The sequence below is a fragment of the Tursiops truncatus genome, chromosome 19, assembly GCF_011762595.2.
Source record: "Tursiops truncatus isolate mTurTru1 chromosome 19, mTurTru1.mat.Y, whole genome shotgun sequence".
NCBI classification, from domain to species: Eukaryota; Metazoa; Chordata; class Mammalia; order Artiodactyla; family Delphinidae; genus Tursiops; species Tursiops truncatus.
In genome coordinates this window covers 34,851,006-34,871,872 of record NC_047052.1, presented here as the reverse complement: position 1 = coordinate 34,871,872, position 20,867 = coordinate 34,851,006, and the positions used below count along the sequence as shown (strand labels likewise).

The following is a 20,867-nucleotide window of genomic DNA, read 5'->3' as shown; positions in this document are numbered from 1 at the left end:
CTGTTCCATGCATTCTGTCCAGGTTCTATCACTATAGTCACAGGACTGGCAGGGTAGAGTCCATCTTACTCAGAACTGGAGCTGCTCCCTGCTGCCTGCTAATATGTAAATGAGGCTGCCTGTTTAGCTTAAGTAAGTGTATGGTTGAATTCACAGGAGTCAAATACTGCTGACTACTATGCAGCCACTGGATAAGAAAAAGTGGATTACATCCACTCAGTGGAATGCCAGCAACAGTGAGCCAGCCTGGGAAGAAGAGCTTTCTTCTCCAGATAACAGACTTCCAAAAAAAAAATATCCTCTCAAACAACGGCTAATTCTCTAATTGATCCAAGACAAAGGCCACTTATCAACAGATCCTGCCCAGACACAAGGTTTCCAACTGGCTTTTCAGATTTAGTATGAAACATTAAAAAAAAAAACCATGTCAGAAGAAAGTCTGGCAAATATGAAGACAGAAACCAATAAAGCAGAACGCAAAATAGAGAAAAACTGGAGGAAAGTAGGTAATGCAGGGTAGAAAAGAAAACTTAAACAAAATTTTAATTACTGCTTTCAAACAGATATAAGATGATAATGAATTCATAAAACAGATATCAAAATGCTAAGAAAAAAATAATTAGAATAAGAGCACTAGCAAATTACGAACATGATGGCCAAAACAGAGTCAATAGAAGAACCAAAAGACAAAGTGGAAGAAATCCCTCCAAAAGTATCAGAAAAAGAAAGAAATGAAAGAAAAGAAACTTTAAACGTCCATCTAGGATATCCTAAGTCCAAATAACTGGCATTCCAAAAAGACAGAATGGCACTTAAGAAATAACACAAATCATTTCCTGGAACTAAAATGCATAAGACCCCATGCATTAGTGAAAAAAGTTACATTAAATCTTGTTTGGGAGCCAGTGCACCCAGATCCCACCTTGAAAGGGTCCACAGAATATCCAAGCATGATTACTTTTTAAAGGCCCACTAGAGAAAAATCCTGTGGGCGGGGTGGGAATAGGGCACACATAAAGGAATGATAATCAGAATGTCAAATTCTCAGTAGCAAGTCTGGATAGTCAGGGAAAACAGGGTAGCAATGCATTCAAAATGCTAAGGGAAAATGATCTTCAATCTATAATTCTATAACATCCACATTACATACCAAATATAAAGCAGAATAAAGACATTTCTAGCATGCCAAAGGCTGAGAAAATTACTCCCATGGATTCTTTTCTTGAGAAACTATTTTAAGATGAAGGCCACCAAAAACATGAGAGATAAAGTAATTACTAAATTCCATCCAAGAGTGGCAAATAGAAGTCCACAGATTTTAGCCATGCGGCAGATAAGCTGAGCAACCAGCTGACTGGAGGAGGGAAGAGGACTCCAGGGGTGTTCTCCCAGAAAAAGAGGCTTAAAGAATAGTTAAGATATAAAGGAATATTTATATCTTAAGATGAAAAGAATATTTGTAAAATATTAGGGATGTTTAAAGCAAATTTCATAAGTAGGTAAGAAAAGGGAAGATAAAAATCCCAGGAAAAATTAAAAGCTATACCAGAAAGAGAACATAATGTAATATAATAAAGTACTTGGCCTTGCAACAACTAGTATTTATATGTCATAATTATATAAACCTGTTTCTTGCTTTAACTAAAAAAACCAAAAACCAAACAAACAAAAATCTATGTTGGTGTCTTAGTCTGTTTGGGCTACTGTAACAAAATGCCATACTGAGTGGCTTATAAACAACAGATATTTCTTTCAGCTCTGGAGGCTCGAAGTCCAAAATCAGAGCGACAGCACGGTCGGGTGAGGGCCCTCTTCCAGACTGCGGACTTCTGGTTGTGTCCTCACATGGTGGAAGGGGCAATGGAGCTCTCTCAAGCCTCTCTTCTAAGGGTATTAATCTCATCCATGGGGGTTCTGTCCTCATGACCTAATCACCCCCCAAAGGCCCCATTCTCCTAATACCATCACATTGGGCATGAGGATTTCAACATTCATTAATTTTGAGGAGACACAAATATCCAGACCATAGCAATTGAGAAAATGGGCCTAGTTTTTGCCTCATCATTTATCGTAAAGAAAGTGCATAATGCCTAATATTGATAAGAAATAGCAGTATATTATTTATAATTATTTAGGTAAACATCAGAACAAACAGCTAAAAACAATGCGAAGTAGTTACCTTCAGGAAGCTAGGGTGTTTGGTAGAAGCAAAGGGACTGCTATTCTTAATAAAAACTCTAGTACTTGATTTGTTTTAACCATGTGCATATATTATTTTATTACATTCCCTACTTCCTAATTTTAATAAAAAAGTTTAAAAGTGGATGCATAACATGCTGTGATGCTGTATGACAAGATTACAGAGGGCCTCAGGAGAGCTCCTGTCGTGTAAGCACTAGGAAGACTGGCAGAGAAGTGCCCAATACAAGCACAGCTGTCTGACATTACCCCCAAGTAACCAAAACTATTAATGCAAGATTAACTGCATAGATTTGAGGAAGAGCTGTGCTAGGAGCTTGTTATAGCTTCACATACCCAAAACTCCTTTTTGTGTGTCCCCTAAGAGGAATGAGTAATTATCCCTTGAGATTCAGATTCAGTTTTTTCATTAACAATTTACTCTTGGGAAATTACTAATAGCAACAATTGATTTCTATACTCCAGTTCAGGAGTGAGCAATAAAGTGTACAGGCATACAGTGTTACAAAAATGTCTGGCCATCAGTTGTACTGGTAAGAAAGATTCTGTGGATCTAAGTAGTCATCATTTGCATTTGGCTGGATTTGGTACCTGAACATTTGAATGTTAGTCAAAATTGTTTCCCCTCCATCCTGCAGCATTCATATATTGTTTTACTTTACTCAGGATTTTAAGAAAAAAGGGGGGGAGCATATAATATACACAACAGTAACTTCCCTTTCGTATGGCAAAATGAATTTCTGTTATTCTACTTTCTACAAATTCAGTTCTTCTCAACTATATAACAATTCACGAATCAGAGAGAAGCTCCTGGCAACCCCTGCCATTCAGAACATAGCTAAAAGCAGAAAGGATCAAAGTGGCTATTCAAGAGTCTGCAGGTTTGACCTGGGGAAAGGGTTCTTGGCACCACTCTTCACTATCTACCACCTCTTATTTATGGGCACACACTTCAGGGACTTTATCAGATTGTCTCCCAGATTGCACATGGTTTGAAGCAGCTGAATGAAAATACAAAAGGAACAGCATAGGGTGCTACCTGCAGAGCACGCAACAGCAAATGATAATTGACAGCACAGGTGCAAAAATAAGGAAGACATAATGGTTAAAAAACATAGCAACTTGAGATCATCTATCATGAGTGTAGAACTGACACGCTCTGGCAGCTGCCAGGAGCATAACTGCACCCTGGCACAAATATAACCGAAGATACTCAAGTCCACCACAAATCAAGGAGGAGGGAGAAACTACAAAGGCAAGGAGGCTCCTAATACATTACAGATAGATTTCTAAAACTGTTCGGACCGGTAGTTCTCTGCTTTGGCTGCACACTTCAGGATTCTAAAGATTTCTTATAACTTAAGATACTCTCGCATAAATGGTGATATATGTTATCTCTAAGAGAAAAGAAAGTAGGAGGATTAATATGATTTTTAGACTTTGACATATGAGTCCTACAGAACGTACATAAATTAGAAGCACCATAGTGCCTTAGATAAAACAAACTTTTAATATCATTACCTACATATCTGTAACAGGTCCATTTTAACCTGTTAAGATAACATGTCTCTATCTGGTCACCTACATTAATAATATCACTATAAAATAAAAATAACCATTTTAGTCATTTTTCCAATGCATTTCCAACATTTGCTTTCTGTTCCATCTTTCTCCTCAATCTTATTTCCAAAATGCCGACCGAGTTCTTCCCCAGGAGGAGCACCTTAGCTGCCCCACAGGGACTTCCCTGCATGCTCACTCTGAGTCTACTTCTGGAGACACACCAGGGGCCACACTCTACCCTAGACCTCATCCCCATTACATCTGTAAATCTCTGAAATTCTACAGCTTCCAAAACTTTCAGCTCTCCTGAGCAACTTATCTTCACTCTTACCCAAATAATGTCTTCAGGTCCCCAACCTCATTTCTGTCAATTTTCTCATTTTTCGTAAAAGATGTGATTTTACCAGAGCCTGGAGGCCAACAGATATGAATTCCTTTGACTGCCTCTGTGTTTTCATCTAAAAATTCTAACTTTCACAAATTCTTCTCCTTGCTTCTGCTTCAAAGCCATGCCATTTTCCCAGACCTAGATTCATCCCTCCCCCTTTAGCCACCTACCCCGCCCCTCTGTCTACAAACATGCGTGAGCCTTCCTGATCCCCCAGAACACTTCCCTCAGCCCGACTGCCTATGCATGCAACCACTCGGTCTTTTCATCTTCACACTTTTTGAAAAAGTAGCCTAAAGCCCTTTCCCTGTCAACCCCTTGAAATCTGGATTCTGCCCCCATTCAAGCTGAAACCACTTTCCTGAATGACAACTAATGCCAAACCGAAAGGCCCTTTTCTCTGTACTCTCCTACTTGGGCTCTCTACTTACTTGGTAGGTAGCACGGTATCTACCGTTGACCAACTTCTTGACAAGTTCTTGCCCTTCCACACTTCTGAGATACCACTAGCTGTCCTTACTTCCTATCTTTCTGACTATCCTCCCAAATCCTTTGCTGCCTTTTCCTACCGTACATTAAATGTAGATATTCCGTGAGGTTCTGTCTTGGTCCTCTCCCTCAATTATACTCTAATAGGCTTTTCAAGTTCCAACCGTAACTTTTATATCTCTGATGGTAACTCCAAATGTCCACCTCTAGCCTTTAATACTGTTAGGCTGCAGACTATCCCCTGGGTATTTCTACCTATCCCACAAGTGCCTCAAACTTTACAGGTCTGAATCAGAGCTCTCAGCTCTCCTCCACTCCATCTTTGGTCCAAGTTCCTTTCTATGAAACGTAGATGCCTAGATTCAAAGCTTTCTTTCCTCTTCCTTCACTTGCAATCCTTCACAAACCTAGTTGCATGTGAACACTACAACCAACACTAACCTCTTCTTTCTGTTGCCAGTCTTGTCCCACTCCACTGCCTTGTAACAGTATAAAAGCTATGCCTGAAAACACACCCTTCACCTCCTTACTCAAATACTTTCTAAAGCTCCTCACTGCGAAGGATTAATGTTCAAGATCCTCAGAATTATACTCAAAGTCTTTGTTGGTTTGGACTTCAGCATGGTTTCTTATTTTTGGAGCCTAATTTAACCCTTCCTTCAAGAATTGGCAAAAATGGGGTGGGAGGATGTTAATCTGTTTTCTACACACAACAGTATCTTATTATTTAAACAACAGCATTTATCATAACTCTACTAGACAGTGCGGGTACTGGCCTTGGTTTTAGGTGTTTCTGCTCTTCCTGGGGGAACTAGCAATGTCAGGACACAATTCTGGTTGTCACAACTGAAGAGGTGCTCCTGGCACCTTGGGGGTAGAGGCCAGAGATGCTGCTAAACATCCTGCAGCGTACATTACAACCCCCTACAACCAAAGTATTAGCTGACCAAAATGTCAATAGTGCCACTGTTGAGAAAACCTGAAATCAATCAATAAATGTCTAACAGATACATATCAAAACAGGAATTAGGAAGTTTGGGAACACAGGCTGACATCCAGCCTAGTAGTATCAATGATGTGTGTAACATTGTTGAAGAGAGAGTGTGGCCAAATGACGAAAAAGTGGGGGAGGGTGTTCATTTTAATAGATTGCATAACATTAAGAAAAATTATCAAACACTTCTAAATATGGCAAAAGGATGGCCTCTCAATCACAACGGAGCACTCTCTTTCGCCCACCCAAAGATGATTTACTTCTCTGGGAAATGTACCTTTGTCTTACACACCATTTATTATTGATTAGGGCCCGGACTGTGATGCTACATGTCAAAATGTAGATTTCTGTCCAGCCGAGATGCCAATTATCTCCATCTGGTAGAAATAGTTATAACTTCACTGCTTTGTAAGATATTAGCCAGTTTATATCTACATGCAATTTTATTCCATCATTTCTTTTTTTTTGGTGCAGATACTCAGAGCCTCAAATAATCAGATCCTCAAAAGCTCTTTGAAACACCTTTCCGTTCCTGTTGGTTCCCTCATTTATGAGATACCTGACTGTCTGAAAGTCATGTTTATAACTTTTAAAATAAATTTTCACTTTGGCAGTCTTGTAGGACCAATGGAGATGTCCAAGTGAGCTCACCTGCTTGGAGCTATTAAACTGAGTGGCCCAAGAAGGGTACCTCATTGGCTCTGGGAGCCCAGGTTTACCTAATTTTGGCTCCTAGAGTGAATCCCAAGCAGGAAGTGAATTTTACTAATGCTGTTACCCTGTTCTTTTCCCTTCTGATTTTGTGTTTTCACTTTATGGTTCTTCGCCACATGTCCGTTTCCACACTGCCTCAGGGACCAAGTGGCTACAGACTACCAGGTCAGTCTCACACATGAATCTAGTCTGCAGGAATCTGAGTTTTAGGTGTCTGACCATGTGGCGATCTGTCACCAGATAACAGGGATCCACTTTCTGTGGCATGAGAGACTACAGGAAAATCTGGTTTTAGTCTTTTCTGTTCTTCTGTTTGTGCAAGAACATGTCTCAGGACTACTAACAGAAGAACAGCCCTTATGAAATCTGGGCCAGTTTTGTGTTTTTGGATTACTTTCGACCTGTGGCTACAATTACGGAACCAAAGCTGAAAGCTCTCTGTGTGTCTGTCTCTATAAATGAGAAAAAGCCTTTACTTCTTCATGGTGTGAATGTGAAATATATTCCTATCTCCAGGGGTTATTAATGAAGTAGATAATAAAGTTTCTTAAAGAATTTCTCTTCGGGGCTTCCCTGGTGGCGCAGTGGTTTAGAGTCCGCCTGCAGATGCAGGGGACATGGGTTCGTGCCCCGGTCCGGGAAGATCCCACATGCCACGGAGTGGCTGGGCCCATGAGCCATGGCCGCTGAGCCTGCGCGTCTGGAGCCTGTGCTCCGCAACGGGAGAGGCCACAACAGTGAGAGGCCCACTTACCGCAAAAAAAAAAAAAAAAAAAAAGAATTTCTGTTCGAATTGGTTTATAGAGAACAAGCTTTTACATAAATCTATATATCTAGAACTCTTAGAAAATAAAGAAACTAAACATCCAAACTTATAATGTGTTAGCTTTTTAAGGACAAAAGAGAAACAATGCAAAATGCACAGAAGCTGAAAATTCAAAGGCATCTGTATTTAGAATCCAAATTCATGTAATAAAAATAATCCTTAGGGAATTCCCTGGCAGTCCAGTGGTTAGGAAGCAGTGCATTCACTGCTGTGGCCCAGGTTCAATCCCTGGTCCCCTGGTTGGGGAACTAAGATCCTGCAGGCCGCAAGACATGGCCACAAAAAAAAAAAAAAAAAAAAAAAAATCCTTGGACAAATCAATCTGACTTGATAATTTTAATACTAACTTAAAAATAGATGGCCTTTCTCTGATTTTATCAGTGCAGAGTACAATGCATCATAAGATTTTTTTAACTTAAAAGTTTTCTTTCATGAAGAGACTGATTATGAAAAATAAAAATTTATACATTAAACTAAATTGAATTATAACACTGCTACATTTTTTGATATCAGAAGTTATGTTGCTCAGTAGTTGTCAGCTTAAGCATAATTTCCAACATCCTTAGTTAACTTTAAGACCTTGGTTGGACCAACAGTAAATGGTTAACTAATGGACACTCTTTGGATACATGGCTAATTTCCAAGTGAGAGTCGCCAAGCATAAACACACACATTACACGTTTTCTTTTTAGTATAACCACAATGTCATTACTGCACCCAAGAAAATGAACAGTAATTCCTTAGTATCATCTAATACCCAGTCTGTATTTAATGTGTTTTTCCAGTTGCTCTGTTCTAATTATTCTGATTTTTTTCCCCACCATAATTACACAATTCTTGTCTTGCTTAGTATGTCACATATAGAATTAGTATGCACTCTTTTTGTGTATGGCTTTTTTCACTTGGCATACTATTTTTGAGATTCATCCACATTACTGCATGTCTCAGTAAGTTGCTCTTTTCTATTGCTATGTAGTATACCACTCTGAATGTCTTTTACACCTAAACTATCTTCGATGTTTCGCAAAGGTCCCCAGGCAATCAATCACAAAGATTTGTCTTTCACCTTATAAGGATGCTAAAACTATTAATTTCATTGGGTTACTCTGAATTTCTTAAATCACACTTACTAACTGTGTCAAATCAAAAGGGAAGCTTGGTCTACTTCTACTGAGTCTCTTTACTTTTCATGGCAATGTAGTTACTTGCACAGGATCATTAAGAATCTGCCCTCCCTTTTACTAGGACAAAATCAGACAAATTCATTGTGCAACACAGACCATAATTAGAATGTCATATTTAAGAATAAACCTCACTTAATCAGGTATGGCAAGGTTACTATTAAAAAACAAGGATTGTAGTTCATCTATGGAACCAACTCAGGATACTGCTCTGGTACCTACTCTGTGGCATGCAGTATAAAGAAAGTCCCTTCCTGGCAGGCAAGAAATTTTAGCATATTTTGGGAATCTTGAGGAGAGAAGCATTCATCCAAATGTATAAATGCTACAGGTGAAATATGTAGAGATGATTTTCTTGATTTTTTTTGGAGATTTGCTTCCTAGCTTTAAAATAGAAGAGACAAAAGAGACAACTAAAACCAAAAACAAATGAAAACCACCCAGCTACTGAAAAGGTAACCTAAGGTTCCTTATGAAATTTCCAGAGAGGATAATTCTCTAGTGTCAGTAATTGCTAATACCTCCTGCCATACTCTATATACAATCAGGCTAGTCTACGTGTGTGTGTGTGTGTGTGTGTGTGTATGTGATCAAGAGTAATCTTTGAAGCCATTTATAACTACAAGGGCACAATTAACACAAATTACAGAAACTCTGGAAGTAAGGTAAAAGAATAGCTGCATGCTCTCTCAGTGTCATACTAGAGAACTGTCTAGCAGGCCCGACCAAGGATTATTTCATAGCTAGGGCAGCACTGTCCAATAGAACTTTCTGTAACGACATATGTTCTGTATCTGCACTGTACAAATTGGTATCCAATAGCTACATTATGGCCACTGAGCACGTGAAATACAACTGAGGAAATGAATATTTAATTTCACTGAATTTTAATTAAACAGCCACATGTGGTAGTGGCAATACACTGGACAGTGTAAATCCAGCCTTCAAACTATTTTTGTACGGGCCCTAAGAATTGTTTTTACCTTTTAAAGGGTTGTAAAAAGCAAAAACAAAGAAGAATATGAGACAGAGACCCTGTATGGTTCATAAAGTCTGAAACTATTTATCGCCTGGCCCTTTACAGAAAAAGCTCGCCCATGTTTGTACGCTCTAGTGGAATGTGTTTTTTGTTTGACATACTATTTATATTGAAAAAGGCCCAGAATCTGTGAAATTACACATTTAACTTGCATATTTTTGTCCAGTAAAGACACAGATGATTTCTGTGACAACCCCCAAATTACTGTTTCATTATCCTGTAGGACATGAACAAGTTTTGTATCCAATCTAGCAGTCTTATTTCAACATTCTTTTTCAGTACCTATATTCATTTCCTGTACTGTTCCTTGAACCAGTTTTCCTATCCAGCTAGTTCCCTCAAAAATGAGTTATAAATAAATGCTTGGCATGTGCTCACCTTGTATCTTTAGGAATTACATTTTAATTAAAAACAAAAAACAACCAAAAATAAAGTGCTCATTTAAAAAATTCCTATTTACAAAAACAAAACTAAAAAAATGGTGAGGATTCAAGGCATATTTTGAGAAGTAGATAATATGATGTGGCAGTCGTTCCTATTGTCTACCAATATCCACGTTCTGCTTCTTTAACAAACAGAACCCAGATTTTGTTCAGGGCAGCAATGTGTCTAGTTAAAACTGAACATTTCCTAGCTCTCTTTCCTGCAAGTATTGGCCATATGACATAGTTCTGTCCAGAAAGAGATAAGGAAAAGTCTGCTGGGGTGTTGTAGAAAGGTGTTGTGGCTTCTTCCTTCCTTCTTGAAATAGAGACTTGATGGCTGGAGCTGCAGTAGGTATTCTGTGACCATGAGGGAAAGGCCAAAAGAACTGCAGAGACCTTCACCCTGACAGCTCCTAACCACTGCTCAGCCTTGGACTGTTGTTTATCTTAAGATTTTTTATTGAGTGAAAGAAAACTAAACCATTTTGTATAATTTCTATCACTGTAGCCAAATCCTGATCTATCTATCAGTCTAACTGTTAGAGATATATCATCTGCATTAACCTATTATAACAAAGTAATGACTTTATTATCTTAATTTAAAAAATACCAGGGTTAATAATGAAACATACAGTGAACTAAACACGTAGGTTCAAGAATGGATAAAGATCCCAGATGACTGGTAGATAGGGATTTTCGATGAAAAGGTGTCATAATCACAACTGACTTTTACATAGAAAATTCAGATGTGAATCCACACAGTTCTTATTCATCAATTAAAGTAAGTAATTCTGTAAGCACTAAGACTGAACAAAACTTTCTCTAAGTTCAAAGGAACCTCTTAAATTAACAATTAAAAGAAATAATTCAGTTTCTTTAAACAAAAGGATTTTCCTATGTTGTTTCCATATGACATAACTTATTTTTATAAAAAACAGTTCGTTAATTAATTACTGTAAGGATTTCCCCCCTATAATTCTGTTTCTGAAATGCAAGCCTTCTAACTTCATACAATTATATTAATTTAGTAAAAAGTCAACATAGAACAAGATGTTGTCCCTGATTTAATTAAAACCCTGTAATACTAGCTGGTAAACAAATAGGGAAGAGGAAGCTACAGTCATGAGCAATCACTTTGAGCCTAGTACAATCAGCGTGAGTATCCCTTATTTCAACATTCTGGTATAACCCCAAAATATTAACCATAAAAGAGACTGAACAAACCTCTGTTTCTTGAGAAGATGATTTACAACCATGGTGAGTTAAAAACTATCATTCTAGAAAAAGCAAAAAGGCCTCCAACCTCCTTTCTGGTAAAATCAAAACAAAAAACTCTGTCACTACCCAGTATTACATCTATAAATTATTTCCTCCATGAACAAATCTACTGTTCAAGAATTCATTCATGAAACCAGGTACCAAGTTCTCCTAACGGAAAAGGAAATAAAACAATATAGGGTCCATCTTAACCCTCTGAAGTCAATGAAGTAACAGGCCACTTCTACTGGAATTGCATTTTCTTTACCCTTATCTTTCTCCTCTCTTACTCCACAAATATGCAAGCAAAAACTCAGGTAAAGGACAATCATCAACTCTTCATAAGACCCTCTCTTCTTTTCCTCTCAAATAAAAAGCAGACTGGATGTTAGCCTCCCTTACCACAGTTTCTCAGGTGCATTGTAATTTCAATGTTTAAGACTGATGAGTCCTCCAAATTACTCTCCTTATAAGTCCTCCAGATTGGTGTTCTTGGTAGGTCACTGGCTATGCTTCACAGTGGCTATTCACTGCCATGAAGTAATGCCTGAAATAACACCACCTGATGGGCAGCTGAAGGTAGCAAATTCAGTACCCTAAAGGTTCAGGGAGAAACCATACAACAAGTAGCCATGCTGTTTACTTCCAATTACTCCTCTTTTGTTTGTTAACCTCCAGGACAGGCTCCTAGCTTACCAACTAACTTTAGCACCCAATTCCCTGCTATGGACCTCCATGATCTCAGCACTGCATTATCTCCAGATGGCTCACACGTCCATCCTTTAGCCTCTCACTTCTCTAAGTTAAAAGGAACACTTCCACTTCACCCATGACCACTGAGGTACCACCCCTTGGTTCTCAGAATTCCTCCAGATCCAAGATTCTGATCTATGAAATGCTTCTTTAACTACCACCTCTAGAATTCTCCAACACTTACTGAAACTGTCCTCTGCCTGCATGATTCCCTGAGTCTAGGAGGGGACACGGTCTAAGGTCCTGTCCCTCCCTTTATTCTTACAGTTCATTATGCCCTTCTGCCTTCACCTGCCTCCTCTCCAGTCTGAACCTCTCAAGCTATTAGTTCACTAACAGTAGAAGGTAAGTCTTGCATATTTTTGGACTGTCCTAGCTCAAATAAGGCTGACCATTCAGAAACAGTTCCTGGGCCCCGTTTTGCCTTGCTCAATTGCACTTCAGATTCCTTTAGTCTTTATGTGCTGGCTTCACCAACATCCTGAGTGGGGGAAATCATCACCTACTTGAGAATTTCTGGATCAAGTGATACTATAAATTCAAACCACCTAACCTTCCCTGGCCCTCACTTCAAGTCCACAGTCCTTTTTTGTTTTTTTCTAATGCACTTCCAACAGTTCCACTGTATCTGTGTTGACATACTGCACTGTCTTCAAGGTCTCACCCTCCCTCTCTGGGCATAAACTGGCATCCCACTTTACTAAGACAGTACTATAGGCCATTAAGGCCTTCAATTACCCACTTCACCAAATAGGAAAAAAAATGTGTATCCTCACTTATCTTGTCTCCTACTACCTAAAGCAGAAGTCCTAAAAAGGCAGTCCAAAAGCTGAATCTGGTCTACTGCCATGTTTTGTTTAGCATATGTGGTTGCTTCCTATATTTCTTTTTTTAGAATATGTACTTTAAAAAGAATGTATTAGTGCAAAACTTTTACTGAGATGTAATTCATAGCATACATGGCTTTTAAAACATAAATTAGCTGCCTCTTAAAACAAAACAGATTTCCCATTACAAAATGCAGACTACTGGCTTCCCTTGGGTGAGAAGATCAGACATCACTAGGCCCATATGTGTAACCAGCGGATACTGAGCATGAGCGTCTGCCCTCTCCCACAGGGCATGAGCATCTCGGTTCACCCGTTCCTTCCGACCAGCCAGCCACTTCCCTATGCAGTCCCCCACCTAGTCCCAGGGGCTCTTTGATCTAAGGGAAGGATCTAACTCTTTGCACTCCCCAGGACAGAGATCTCTTCAGCCTCATCTCTCCTCACCCAGGCCAGACTCCAAGATCCCACCCCTGCTTTGAATCTTCGATTTCTTTGTGAATGAGGCAGCTCGGTCAGTGCCTCCACTTCTTCTCTGACGTTCAATCCTCAACTTCCTTTGTTTCCATGACGTCTGCCACCTTGGACTTCAGTCCCCTCCCACTGGGCCCCTATGGACAATGCCCGCTTTTGGTTTCCCTCTCACTTTCAGACATTGCTTCTCTAGCCCTTGTAGTAATGTCACATTGCTCTAAAAGTTCTAAACACTTATCCCCAATTTCTATACTTATATCATCAGTAGCCAACAATGGACCTGATGATGGAGGCATTGAAATGTAAATCTGACAGCATCACTGCTGTTCTTACAACCTTCCATTACTCTCCGCTGCCTCCCTGCTTGGTAAAATCCATGTTCTTTAGCAGGTCGCACGTGCTTTGTGAGCTGGCACCTTCCCCCATTCCTGTCCTTCACTTGAGGAATCCATGAAAAAACGGGACTACTTCATATCCCTGTGATTTTGCACATGCTCTTCCTTCTGGAAAACTCTCATTCATCCTCCAGCATCCCACTGGGCAGAACAACCCTTCCTCTCCTATATTACTTGCACATACTTCAACTCTTAAATGTTGTTTCCAACTTTCTCCCCTACTAGGCTGTGGGTTCCTTGAGGTCCAGAGGCAACAGCTAGTGTATTTCCTGGCACAGAAGTTGTCTTTAAGTATCGGCTACCCGGTCCCACCAACCTACAGGTCAAACAACGTATCCACCATCCTTCCTGACACCAGGGCTTCAAACCTCTCCCTCAATCCCTGCATCCACTCAGTTGCCAAGTCCCAGTGAAAACCGTGTCACCCCACCCATGTCCAGTTCTAAACTGGAACAAAGTTCCTTCCACAGTTGGGTCTGCCTGTCTTCAAATACAGAGTTTCAAGCAAATCCTTCCTCTCCCAAATCCTCACTGACTCCCTACTGATAAGGCCCAGTGGCCTTAGCACAGCATTTGGGTCCCTGGAGGCTTCATCTCTCACAGGGCAGCATGACTCTTCCTACCCAGACACTCCATGTTGTTCTGGCTTCGAGGCCCTTGCTTGCAACCACCTCTACCTGGGAATCTTCCCAGATCTTCAAAGCCCAGCTCAAGTACTGCTTCCTCCAACAAATTTCCCCTTTGACAAAAGTGGTCACTCAAGAGCATGTGCCTTTTTTAAAAAAACAAAAACTTCCCAGGACATTATCACTTTCTACCAGTAGCCCCATCTCACCTCTCTCCAGTGAATGGAGCCCTAACTAACTAAAGCTCCACATTCTCCTCTACTCAAGCATTTTCTAAAGGGTAGTGAATTAACATTTTTAAAGGAGGAAAACGACACGAACCACTTGATGGGACCCACAAAGCTGCTTGGAGACTCTACCAGCTAGTTTAAAAAAGTCCTTACTCTAAATCCTCCTTCCCCCAAACCTTCTTCTCCTCCACAGCTTAACTTAAAATATTGTATACGCTGAAGATTGTTCTCCTGTTCTTAATTTTTTTAGCCACACTACGGGACATGCGGGATCTTAGTTCCCGACCAGGGATCGAAGCCGTGCCCCCTGCAGTGGAAGCACAGAGTCCTAACCGCTGGACGGCCAGGGAATTCCCTTCTGTTTTTTTTTTTCAATTAATTTATTTAATTAATTTATTTTTTTTGTCTCTGTTGGGTCTTCGTTGCTGCGTGTGGGCTTTCTCTAGTTGCGGCGAGCGGGGGCTACTCTTTGGTGCGGTGTGCGGGCTTCTCATTGCGGTGGCTTCTCTTGTTGCAGAGAACGGGCTCTAGGCGCACGGGCTTCGGTAGTTGTGGCTTGTGGGCTCTAGAGCGCAGGTTCAGTAGTTGTGGTGCACGGGCTTAGTTGCTGCGAGGCATGTGGGATCTTCCCGGACCAGGGCTCGAACCCGTGTCCCCTGCATTGGCAGGCGGATTCTTAACCACTGCGCCACCTGGGAAGCCCTTTCCCTCTGTTCTTAATTTTTAAAAATCAAGTTAATGGTTTTCTCTTCCTTAAAGGAATTAAAACACACTCCAAAATGAATTAACAAGAACAAAAACCCCTTGAGTATGGCATTCAACTTTTCCCCATAAATCTCAAAGGGAAAAAAAGGATTTCTTATAAGTGGGAGAGTTAGATTATGAGTAGCACACATCAAAAAGATAAATGGGCAGGTGACACATACTACCAATATACTGTAAGACACACCTTTTCCAATTAGCTTATGCTGAACTGCATGGCAGGGACAAGCGAGGCAACTGGAGTTGGGAGGGTCCAGCAGGGTTTTTCTGTAGAGCAAAAGAAGCACTTGCCATGCTTGCAGTGAGCCTTGAGTAGAGCTGAACTGGGATCAGGCAGAGTACACAATAAAAGCAGTGAGACTAGTCAGGCTACAGTGGAGATTTAAGCTGAGACCTGCTAAGGCAGAGAATTAGGAAAACAAAGTGGGGTTGAATAAATAAGTGTTTTGTAAATCAGAAAAGTTTAGAGTGAATGAGATAGGCAACAGGAGGCTCTACTAGATCCCAGGGCAGGAGAATGACTTTTTGTGGGAGGATTAGTCTAAGGCAAGTTGTACTGGGGAGGGAGGGAAGGCAATGAAATAAGGGAGAGGGCACATACCAAGAAAGAAGGTCTTAACTGCTGCAAAAATAATGGAAAAGGAAGGAATGAATGCATGTAAGAGACTTTCAGAAGCCATAATAGGACTTAGTCATGTCAAACTTTTTAGCCCTGGGGAGTGGGAAGAAATTGGGTAGCTGGGGAGAAAACAAGGAGGGGACTGGGAAGGAGTTAGACCAGACAACTGGTTCAAAAAAATCAAGAACAGGAAAGCAAACTTGATTCAACATCTGCAGTGCTTTAAGTTAAGCTGTGGAGAAGAATCATACAGTTAAGTGTCCTACCTCCTCTAAGCACGTTAAAAGCAAGCATACAGGCTTCTTTTTTAATCTAAGAAAGTCAAGAGTCACAGCTAATCAGATTCTTCAAGGGCACTGTGAAATTTCTGAAGTACGACGCCAAAAATGGATCCCTACCCCCAGTGCTCAGCATCTGGGAGGTAGGTATCAAGAGCAAGGTCTCTGGAAACAAACTCCCTCGGTCTGAATCCTGGCTCTCCCACTTACTCGATGGGAAAACCTGGAGAAACTTACCTCCCCGGGAGGGGGAGGATGTACTCTTGCAGTATTTGGGCTTGGGGAGGGAAGGGAGTAGCTGAAGGTGCCCGAAGTAAGTCTAAGTGTGAAATGCTGATTTAGAGAGAAGGTGAGTCACCTCTTCGAAAGTTTCAGTTTCCCCAGCTGTTAAAAACAGGAAGATAATAAAATCTACCTCACTGGATTTTTTAAGGACTGAATTCGATAATCCTTCCGAAGTATTGAACATAACGTCTGATGTGCTACAACCGTTCGATAAATGCTAGTGGTACACAAAATCAATACATGGAATAATGCTATTTTTAATACTATTATTAATCATCCTTATCCCTTCTTGATATTCTCTGAGTACTGTACTACTGTGATGGTTTTGTCAGATTCTCAGAGGGGTCTGACATCCCCAAGAGGTTCAGAATCCCTGTAGCGGAGACCTGGGAAGAGATAAGTGGCTGAGGTGGTAGGCCAGGAGGCTGCGGGCCCAGCCATCAGGCCCTGCGCACCAGCCCGCGGGCTGGGGGGAAAGATAACAACAGGCAACACTCTCAACGCGTTCACTCCGTGCCTGCCAGCCACTGCACTCTGCGCTCTACGCACATCACCTACTCCAATCCTCGCGACGGCCTTCCGAGTCAGCTGCTTTCGTCAGCGCCACTTTACAAATGGGGAAACTGAGGCGCCCGGGATAAAACCGCTAGCCCAAGGTCACATGGCTCTAGAGCGGAGGCTCGGGAGACCGCGCTCTCACCACCGCGCCTGGCTCGGTCAGCGCAGGAAGGGCAGGGAAGAAGGGGGTGGGGACGCCCAGGGACCCCGATCGACAGAAGGCCGCGGGGGCCGGGCTGGGGAAGGCGATCGCGCGGGGTCGGCGGCCGGACTCACCTTAGCGCTGTGCACCGCCTCTTGCGCCCCGCGGAGCTGCAGCCAGATGCGCGCAGGGAGCGGTTCCTCAGCCCCGAGCGCGCCAAGCACGGCCAGGCTCACGCCGAACAGGCCCTCGATGCGGCCGCGTCTCCGTTCCAGCAGCGCCGCCTTCTCGGCGGGCGCCGTGAACTCGTCCAGTACCGCCCGGGCCGCCATGGCGGGCGCGGCCTCCCGCGGCGGCGCCGGGGGCCGGCGGCGGCGACGCCCCCTCAGCGTGCTGCCCCTGTACCCGAGCTCGTCAGGCGGCGTCGGCCCTCCAGGCCGCCTCGGCCCGGCCCGCGCCCTGCCGCCTGGCCGGACGCCCAGCTACACCATCCCGCAGCGGCAGCCGCAGCTGGGCAACTGCGGGTAAAAAGCCCCTTCGCCGCCGCCGCCACCCCCGCCGCCGCCGCGGGCCGGGCCCCGCCGCCGCGCATGCGCCCCGCCCAACGCCGTCATTGAGTGTCGCCACCCCCTGGGGGGGGGCGCGGAGGCGACGAAAGTGTACGTCACGCACAGTCGCCATGTTTGTTGAGGGCCCAACGATGGCTGTGGAGGGGCGCCTGGGTGGCCTTTGGTTAGGCCACGACGCTTTTGCGTGGCCTGGTGGATGATGAATTTATGGTTTTACAGATGGGGAAATTGAGGCTCCGAGCCAGTAGGCGGGACTGACCCAGTGTCACACAAGGGATTTGGCTTGCTTTCAGACAGCTTGAAGCCCAATATAGCACTCTAGCAAACTGAGTTATCCAGCTTCTCATTTATTGATAGATGTTTTTTTCTCTTCCTCCCTCGATCCCTCCCCCACCTCTCTCTATCTCTCTCTCTGTCTCTGTCTCTCTTTCTCTCCCTTTCCTTTGCTTTCCGTTGTTTTTTCAGTAAAAATGGTAACAGGAAGAGAAGAAAATGGGAATAATGTGTATGGAGAATTGAAAAGCAAAGAAATGATTAAGGAAAGGTCAAGAGAGTGTTTTCTTCTGGGAAGGGAGGAGGAGAATGTGTTATAGAAGAGGTACAAGAAGTGTGGGACTAGGGGCTTCTCCGTGATTTTAGTGGGGTACTTGGGCAAGTACACCCTAAGCCCTCTCCAGGTCTGTTTTCCCATCTGTAAATTCAAGGGTTGCTTTAGTTATCTCCAGTTCTTTTCCAGATATTATGTTCTCTGTGTCCATGAAAACAGATTGTGGAAGATAGTGGTTTCCTTTCTCTGGGCTAAATATTGTGGGTATAGTAGATAGTTAGGGACCATGGGCGTATTACTTAACTTGTCTAAGTCGTAATTTCTCATCTGGAAATGTGGGTAACAATAGTACTTCCTACTGTGAAAATTAAGATAGTACCTGGACACAGTAAATGATCATTAAATACTAGCTATTATTATCGTTAAATTAGCAATATAGTTAAGGCTCCATTTTCACAGAAAAGCTTTGTGTGGATTATGCAACCATACTGAACTTAATGGGCCTGGGAGCCCCCTCCCGCTGTATAGATTCCCCCTTGAGGAGAAAGAAGGGGAACTAAAGATGTTGCTGTTGGAAAGGCCAAGTGGGAATGGTCTTGGTAAGAGGGATTACCCAAGGTAAAACCTCTCAAGGATCCGGGCTCCTGGGGTTTTCCATATGCCTCAGAAATTCAGACAGGTGTGGTCCCCTGGTGCCCCACCAAAGGATGACTCAGCACAGGGAAGAGAGCCACTAGGCTCACGGACTGACAACTTCCTGCTCCCCTGGGCTTTTCCCTGGGTGTCCACACAGCCAGCAGCCTTCCTCCATGAGGTAGATGACCTGAGATTGGCTGGTCAGGTGGAGAGTGTGGCCTTGCAAATAGACTGCACCCAGAGCAGGAGTCAGCACAACGTGTTATTTCCTGTCTTCCTGGTGCACTCACCTTAAATGGAATTGCTGTTGTTCAGTGATTGGACAGGGCTTTCCCCAGGGCAGTTCCTGTTTGCTCCCAGCAACTTCCCTGCTGGTGAGTCTTAATTGCTTAATTATTAGGGCTGAGAAGAGGCTGCTTTGAAAAACACTCTACAGCTCCTTCCCCTTTCCCCCAAGAAACCTGCCCTAAAACAACACTAGTAGTTCATACACACAACCACGGAAGAAAATTGGGCCTTTAGACTGTGTTCAGAAGGCACTGGGTTGGTGTATCGCCAGAGACACAGCTTTGGGATTTTTTTCCCTCTGTTTAGAACACTTGCCAGTTCATATCTGGTCAGCATTTCCCTTTAGGGAACTCTCAAGGTTTCCTGAGTGTAGGGAACAAGCAGAGAGAGGGAGAGAGAGAAATCCCCTTTTAGGAAACTCCCTTGCTTCCTGTAGTTTCTGAACCACAACTTCCGTCACTTGGCCGGTCTTGCCTACCTGGCTGGCCTCACCACCCAGGACAGTTAGCACCAGGGATAAGACCTTCACGGAGTCTATATTCCAGATACTGTAGCTGTTTGTTTTCTCTAATCTCCATAACAACCCATGAGAGGGTGTTGAGGGAATCACTTATTTCCCCTTCTCATATTTTCATTGTGAGGGCAGGCGGTGGATTCCTACCCTTTTCTCCAGCAGGGCTGACTGTGGAAGAACACATGCAGTGCCCCTCGCCCAGTCTCCCCCAGGGCAGGAGAAGAACTTCTCTGACCCCACTGACGGCTGACTTTCTGAGAAGGATCAGTGCTGGGTTGGGCCGCCCTGCCCCCAGAGAGGGTGTGTTATTATCTGCTGTCTGCGGTTGCCCACGGTGTCAGTGACTGTGTGAAGTATTTTCACTCAACCACATCCTCCAGTCCAGCTTTGTCAGTAATAAAGATGACACTTTGATCTCTAACTGTCTGACACCTGCTTTTATTTCTCAGTCCTGAATGCAGGAGGGTCAGGAAGAGTGTTTACTGGCTTCCTAAAACTCCAGCAGTGGTTGATATTTTTATCATTCCTATTTTAAAGATGAGGAAAGAGAAGCATAGAGAGGTTCTGGAACATTCCACAGAGCTGGTAAGTGAAGTGCTAGGAATAGGCATTTGAATCCTGGCAGTTTGACTCTGTACTGGGTGTTATATACGCAACTGGCTCCCTTTTCTGCCCTTGTACAAAAGCAAGAGGAAATAATATGTTCTCATGACTAACCCCTTAATGTTTGGACCCTCCTTGCCTTGGGATGCTCTCAAAACCAGACAGACTTGAACCTGTCATATTGCTTGGCTCACCAACCAGTCTAATAAACAGACTCAAGATGGAGTGTTTCCCTGGGTTCTTTGTTTTTGGTGTAATAACACCTAGGGCTTAGAGTAAGGAACAGGAATACAACTGCGCTTCAGCCTCACAGAAAATTTAATACATTGGCAAACTGTTCAATGTCTCTTATCTCCCTTGTCACTAGTCCAAGTTACCGTCATCTCTCCCTTTGACAGCTGTGGGGTCTCTCCCACATTCTTCCTGGCCTCTCTCTAAATTTCAGGAGCTACAACTGCTGGAAGGTTGGGAGAAATTACTCTGTGGCCAGAGTAATCTTCTCAAGTTACAAATTTCATCAGTTAATCTCTTGCTTAAGACCTTACAAGAGCTTCGCATTATGCTCAGAATAAAATTCAAACTCTAACTTGGCTTGCAGCACTTGCAAGACCCACCCCCTGCTTTCTTCTCCTCCTCCCTCCACCTGGCCCAGGTTATACTGCCCAAGGGTATTTGCACAAGCTGTT

At 42.8% G+C, this 20,867-nt stretch overlaps 1 protein-coding gene across 6 annotated transcripts in view; it reads right to left on the bottom strand.

Moving 5' to 3' along the window:
* The window catches only part of N4BP1 (NEDD4 binding protein 1), a 47,987-nt gene extending 30,387 nt beyond the window's left edge, over positions 1-17,600 (bottom strand). For 4 of the 6 annotated variants that reach the window (XR_002175857.3, XM_019932475.3, XM_019932477.3 and 1 more), the window contains exon 1: positions 17,159-17,600. Coding sequence is in view for 5 of the 6 variants with exons in the window: in XM_019932475.3 (XP_019788034.1) it covers positions 17,159-17,356 (198 nt within the window). In the remaining variant the exon portion in view is untranslated. The remainder of the gene's footprint in view (positions 1-17,158) is intronic. The other 2 variants (XM_019932473.3, XM_019932474.2) reach the window with 2 other exon arrangements.
* Between the last annotated feature and the right edge of the window lie 3,267 nt (positions 17,601-20,867).